The sequence below is a fragment of the Nicotiana tabacum genome, chromosome 8, assembly GCF_000715075.1.
Source record: "Nicotiana tabacum cultivar K326 chromosome 8, ASM71507v2, whole genome shotgun sequence".
NCBI lineage: Eukaryota > Viridiplantae > Streptophyta > Magnoliopsida > Solanales > Solanaceae > Nicotiana > Nicotiana tabacum.
The window spans coordinates 175,291,026-175,297,849 of record NC_134087.1 but is presented as its reverse complement, the minus strand read 5'-3'; the positions used below and the strand labels follow the sequence as shown (position 1 = coordinate 175,297,849).

The 6,824-nt window shown below is 33.3% G+C and overlaps 1 protein-coding gene across 1 annotated transcript; it reads left to right on the top strand.

The window, feature by feature from the left end:
• Nucleotides 1-399: 399 nt before the first annotated feature.
• LOC107812322 (ras-related protein Rab11B) lies at nt 400-3,859 on the top strand. Its single transcript, XM_016637380.2, is given in 3 exon segments — nt 400-747; nt 749-831; nt 3,203-3,859. Coding segments are annotated over 3 exon segments (654 nt in total). The 5' UTR covers nt 400-606; the 3' UTR covers nt 3,633-3,859.
• The last annotated feature ends 2,965 nt before the right edge of the window (nt 3,860-6,824 follow it).

The following is a 6,824-nucleotide window of genomic DNA, read 5'->3' as shown; positions in this document are numbered from 1 at the left end:
TTGGCAATTTATATATATAGTATTAGCAGGAGATGAGTTTATACGAGAGAAATTGATATATTCAGTTCAAGGGACTGAGACGTAGTTGTTGATTTTAACTGACTAAACATATTCCATTTTCACTACTTTAACAAGTTTTCAACTTTACTCTGAACCATACTCCTTTCCACTTTACTCAGATAACATATTTTGTTTATTGAGAGTTAAACTGTATGAAGTTTAATTAATATTTTAAAATATATTTTTTATAATATTAATGTGAGAAAAATTATAACCTATAATACTTTTTGTATAATCTTTTAAAATTTAAATTTAAATTTTAAAATATTAAATTGAACTAATCTAATTTAGCTTCTAAATTTTAGCACTTTAAACTTAAAAACTCAAACTCAACTCTCCCTTTCCTGTGTCTGACACAAGTCACAATTCTCAAATGAATCATTTATTACCAGCTACCTTGTTCGTAGGAGCAGCAGCTCCAGCTTTTTAAACTTCAACTTTCTTCAACTCTCAACTCTCTCTCTCTCCTCTCTCTCTCTCTCTCACACAGTACACCCACATAATCCGTAATTGTATTTATACTGCAATTAAGAGATTAACATATAAATGGCAGGTGGGTACAGAGCAGAGGATGACTACGATTATCTGTTCAAGTTGGTTCTAATTGGGGATTCTGGTGTCGGCAAATCTAATCTGCTTTCTCGATTTTCGCGAAATGAGTTCAATCTTGAATCTAAGTCTACTATTCGGCGTTGAATTCGCTACCCGTAGCATTCGGGTCGATGATAAGATCGTTAAGGCCCAGATTTGGGACACTGCTGGCCAAGAAAGGTCCCTTCTTTTTCTTCTCATTTTCATCTAATTTCACTGATGTAGCATGCTAGTCATGTGATAACGATTTGGCCTTAGTAACAAACAGCATGCTAGGATTTATTGACTGCAAATATTAGTTTTAATCTAGCACCCGAGGGTGTGCCCTAGCGGTCAAATTAATCCAAACACCAGGTAATTTCTTCCCGTTTGCCCAAGCGGCGGGTAGGGCGAAGTTACCTGATAGCTGTGAGCCTGTGCTGGTGGAAGGAAGCAGGTACCTGGTGGAATTGTCGAGCTACGGGTAAGCTGTTCCGGGCACCACCGTTATAAAGACGAAATTAGATTGAATCGTGTTTTCGAGCCCTGTGTCCTATGGACTAAGCCTGATATTTTAGTGGAGAAGGATCCTATTATCCTTAGTTTTGAAGGTTGTGGTTGGTCCTTAGGAAAAATTTAGGTTGAATCCCGTTTGATCTATGAACAGTGGTAATCCCATTTTATAAGTAAGGCCAATTAACTGATCTCATTCACTTGAATTTTGTATAAAGTCGCTAATTTGACTTTCTAAGGTGGGTTTGTTCAGATTTTGTATAAATTTGAAATACTTGGTGGGCGTTTGTACATAAGAATTGTAAAATTTTTAAAAAAAAGTGAATTTTTTTTTTCAAGTGAAGATGGCATTTGAAAATTAGAGTTGTGTTTGGACATGAATATAAGTTTGGGTTATTTTTGAATTTTTGTGAGTGATCTAAGCGAAAATTTTGAAAAACAGTTTTTTTTGGAGTTTTTCAAATTTTTGAAAAATTCCAAAATTTATCTTCAAGCAAAAATTAAAATTTTTATGGCCAAACACTGATTTCGGAAAAAAGTAAAAAAAATTCGAAAAAAGTGAAAAAATTCTTATGTCCAACGGGCTTAGTTTGTAGAGTTCCAAAAAGAAAAAAATAAAGTTAGTACCTTTTTTGAGTTATTGCAAGATTTGAATACTTGGTAGTTCCACAGCTAAGAGAGGAAATTTTGAAATTCAATTGGAGATATATAGAAGCTAGAGTGCCTCTTAAGGAAAAACCCACATTACTTAGTCTGTTCTCGTCTAGATTTTTTCCTTCTTTTACAGGGTCCTTATTTTTTGTCTTTTGATAACCAAGAATTCCCCGAGAGCGTGTTCGAAACTCGGTGGATAATTGGACCACTCCTCTATCTTCTCCACTTAAATATCAGGCTTTTACAAGGTTCTTTTCCTTGAGATTTGATTCTTTTTCCTTGCCCTCTCTTTGTGGTGCCTTGTTTTTGTGTGTATAATATCTAAGGAGGTTGTGAAGGATAGGATTGCACAGTCTTGCCGGTGGTACTATAGAGTTGCTTTTGGTAGTTAGCTAGCAAGTATACAACTTATTAGGGATAGACTTTTCCTCTGGGTCAATGCCTCCAGTTAGTCACTATGGGTTTCTTTTAGGCAGCGGCAAATGAAGTTGCGTACTAAGTCATCACTGGTTGACCTGAATTTACTTTTGACTTCTTTTACTTATTTTTCTTCTACCATGGTAAATTAGGCGTGGGAATAGTGACATCTGCACGGTGAACTTCCATACAGGCATGATGCTTCTTTATCACAAAGGCTAATTTTTTTTTTTAGGTTTTAAGGTATCAAATATGGATATTATCTTATCTCTAAGTAAAAAAAGAAGCACTTCAAGTATGGATAACTAAAGAATGGAGCAAATTTAGCTGGTTGTCACCGTTATGTTTCTAGCAGGCTAGCTGGAACAGTTGGTCTTTGCATTTATGGTTACTAGTCTATATTCTCCTAGCTAACATCATCTCATTTAATTGTTAATTGACTTTTGCGAGAAACATTCCTTCTTTTTTAAAGAATTGGTACCATTTGCACTTTATCTCTCATGGCAGTTGACTGTTACCTACTTCAGCAGCTTAGCTGTTACAGTTAATCTCCTCATAATGCCATTTTGAAGTGGTGGTTCACTGTTGGGAAGTTACGCCTAGATGCTAGACTAAAGATGTTTTTACATGTATGAAGATGAGCTTTGTTCATGTGCTTGAAATAGTTAACTGCCATCCTGAAAGAAGAGAAGAGGCATTTATCCTAAGAATTTTGTTGTGATTCTCTTAGGTTAACCTTATCTTGCTTGCTTTCCTTCTTTGTTTTTTTATTGTTTAACCTGCAACTTTCTTCTGCCAGCTAGCCTAATTCCTGATACGTTCATTTTAGGGTTTGATTTAAAGTATGAAAATTTATGATTGAACTCTGTTCAACTCGGCTCAATCTTTGGTTTGGACTCTGTTCTGTTCTCTTTGGTATGGTTAGATTGACATCTTATTAGATTAGTGGAGGCTAATTAGAACTTCCTTTTCCTGTTTCGGGCAACAGGTACCGTGCAATTACAAGTGCATATTACAGAGGGGCTGTTGGTGCATTAGTAGTGTATGATATCACTCGACATGTCACATTTGAAAATGTGGAGAGATGGTTAAAAGAGCTTCGAGACCATACGGACCAAAATATTGTCATAATGCTTGTTGGGAACAAGGCTGACTTACGCCATTTGCGTGCTGTCTCGACAGAGGATGCCAAGGCATTTGCTGAAAGAGAGAGTACCTTCTTTATGGAGACTTCAGCACTCGAATCCTTGAATGTTGAGAATGCCTTTACTGAAGTATTGACCGAGATATACAAGGTGGTCTGTCGTAAAGCGCTAGAAGTTGGGGATGATCCTGCTGCCTTGCCAAAGGGGCAAACTATAAATGTTGGCAAGGATGATGTTTCAGCTGTGAAAAAAGTTGGTTGCTGTTCTGTCTAAGCGAAAGATTAAGAAATCAGTGAGTAATAACTGCGATTTTGTGCCTATACTTCCAAATGCTTACTGCAACCAGCAAATGCTCCTTCTTAGCTGCATTCAGTTTTGAATCTCTTAGGAAATGTAGCATTATGTTCATCCTTATCCGCAGGATGATGTCTTACTTTATTCGACATCTTGTATTGTTTCATTAACTTACCTTTAGTTTGTACACTACTTTGTTTTGGTCTTTGGCTTCTTGCATCTTGCATCTTTTTCATACAATTCATGGCACTGTTGCTAAAGAGATTTCTACATGCTAATGTAGGACATGTTGAAGGGCACCTAAAACCCTTTGCAGAGAGATTTTCTGAAGAAGTAATATTTCTTGGATTATTTATAATTAGTTGCCATGTTATCTTACAGGAGAAAAGAATTTTGATGCAGTATTAGTTGAGGCTGGGAAAAGGACAACATTTGTATTGTTTTTTGAGAAGTAAATCAAGGCTATTATCATGTATAAATCATATAGGGAAAAACTAAGTCAGTCCTGGACTTTACAAACAGATATCACATCCATATACAAATACTACTAAGTAGATTAGTATTGTTGGGCTTAAATTTGGCAGAAACTTCTATGTTTACCGAAGCTGTACAAATCAAGTAATTAGCCACGCTACACTTGTAAAGTGACATTAGCTTGCAGCATCGCAAAGGGATAACCTTTCATCATATAGGGCAAATGATTATCAAAAGATCAGCCATTGACCTTTGTGTCAGATAAGTTGCCTACATTACACTCTTTGGTGTTTGGCTCTTCCCCGGACTCGGCGTTAACGCAGACCTTTGGTGTCTGGCTTCTTTGTGTATGGAGTTGTCCTTTAAAATCAGCTCTTGGTAGTATAGCAGAATCTTTGTGAAAAATTTCCCTGGTTTTAGGCATCAAGTTAGCAGTTTGTTTTATTGATCTCCTTCAAGATTTAGCACCTTACAGGAGGATCCTCGACCAATTAGAAATCAATTATTAAAAGCAGTTATGTTCTCTTTTTCTTTATTTCATTTTGGAAAACCCCCCCTGGGAGAACATTTTTGTGAGACAATGACTTAGCTGAAACTTTCTTGGTGTCTCTATATTAGAAAAGGAGATCACGAAGATCGTTACGTTGTTTAATCTTTTAATATAAATAGAAAGAAGAAAAATTATTATAACTTGTTTATTTATAGAAGAGTGGGTTTCACATATCTCCGTTAAATACTTAAAAAGAGGGAATTAATAATTATCTATCTACGTCTACAATCTATCTATATCTATACTATATTAAAAGCACGAAGGTCCTTAGCGAAATATCGTTCGTCTTTTTTACCCTTTGAAAATAGAGTTCATATTTGACAAAATAGTCATTTAACTGTTTCTCCTAATATTTAGGGATAGTCATTTAATTATTTCCTAATATTTCAAAATAGTCATTTACTTATTTTTCTAATATTTAGGACTTAGAAATTAATTAAATTTTATATTAACATAACAATTTAACCGATTAATTCTAGATATTTTAGGTAAAGTTTCGAGCCTTTCAATTTTTAGGACTCTCCAAATTACTAAAAAGTTAGAAAATAATGTTAGTGTTTCATTTCACGAATAATTTACTTATTCAATAAAAGGTCCTTTTGTTTGTATGTATATTCTGAAGAAAGTCATGAGAATGATATCGGAATTTATGTTTCTTGTTTGAATTTTAGGTGAAAGTTTATGGTTTCATGTGGATTTATGATTTCTTTTGTTCGATGCATTGTGTAAATCTCCTTATTTTTCATTTTTTTTGTTTTGATTGAAACGATACTTTTAGTTAGTAAGTGGGTCTTGAATCTTTTTGTTCAATCTTTGTGACCAGTGTGTTATTACTAAAATAAATTAAATTTGCAAAGCAGATGTATTAAATTATACAACAATGTTTGAAAAAAAAATTAAATTTAGAAAAATAGTTTTTGGATAAAATTTCTTTTAAAAATTTTCCAACGCTTTTTCCTTCTCTTCGGACTTCTATTATTGCGTCCCTTTTTTGGCTCAAAGGAAAAAATTGTTATCTTCCTATGGTAGGAATTTCTATTAATCTATCTAAAGGTCACAAGAATAAATCTGAAAGTGCTAATTTAGCGTCTGTAAAGATTGATCAATGTTATGAGGCTGAAAGTTGGTATACCTCCATGAATTTTTATTTCTCACAATCTCTGTTTGAGATGAATAAAATGCATCATATTTTTTTTTTGAGTTTTTCTTTCTGCGTTCGGAAGAAGCAAACAAGAATTAGACTTCAATTGAATTTAGACCTAGACAATGTGAATATATTAGTATTCAATGTGATTTAAACTTGAAAGATAGAGATTTCACATTGAATAAAATTATCATTTAATTGCAAAAGTCAAAAATATTATTGATGAGAAACTTAGAAATGAAAATTTTCATAATATAAAACATGTTACAAAATAAATAATTATAAGGACTAATTACCCCCTCCCCCCTCACCCCCAAACATTATCAAATAAATATCATTTTTATAAATGATCACATTTATTTATTTTTAATATTTTCCGCATTCTTTTTAATACCGCTAAATCATGTGCTCATTGGCGAATTCTATAAATAAGAAAAAGGTCAAATTCCAAATTTTTACATCAAGAAAATAATAAAATCATAAAACCTAATGCTAACTTAGTGATGTCCATATAATCTTAAGTTGAAAAGGGGTTGTTTGGTTGGATACAAGTTACCTCAGATTATCCCGAAATTAGTTATCCTGGGATTGTTATCCCATTATTCTATAGGAATAAAAAATCACTACAATAACTAATCCTGTGATTCCTAATGGATGATTGAGAACTTCTATGTGGCAGTTTTTTTCTTTATTGAATTAGATATATAGGATCAATATTTTTCATTTTTAGGAACTTACACTTTATTTATAACTCAAACATTAGCACCAAAAAATTATTTTTAATATAACATTTGAATGATTTTTAAAAAACTTTTTACTCATTTAGATAAGTACACGCTCAACGCGCGTATCCTAAGACTAGTATATTAAAAGCAGGAACATCATAATCTAAAAATTAAATTACTAAATTACCCCATTATTATTTATTAAAGTGTCTTTTTAATTAACTTAAATATAAGAACCTAAAACGTGCGTCACTTCAGCAAAGTCCCCTATAACAGAC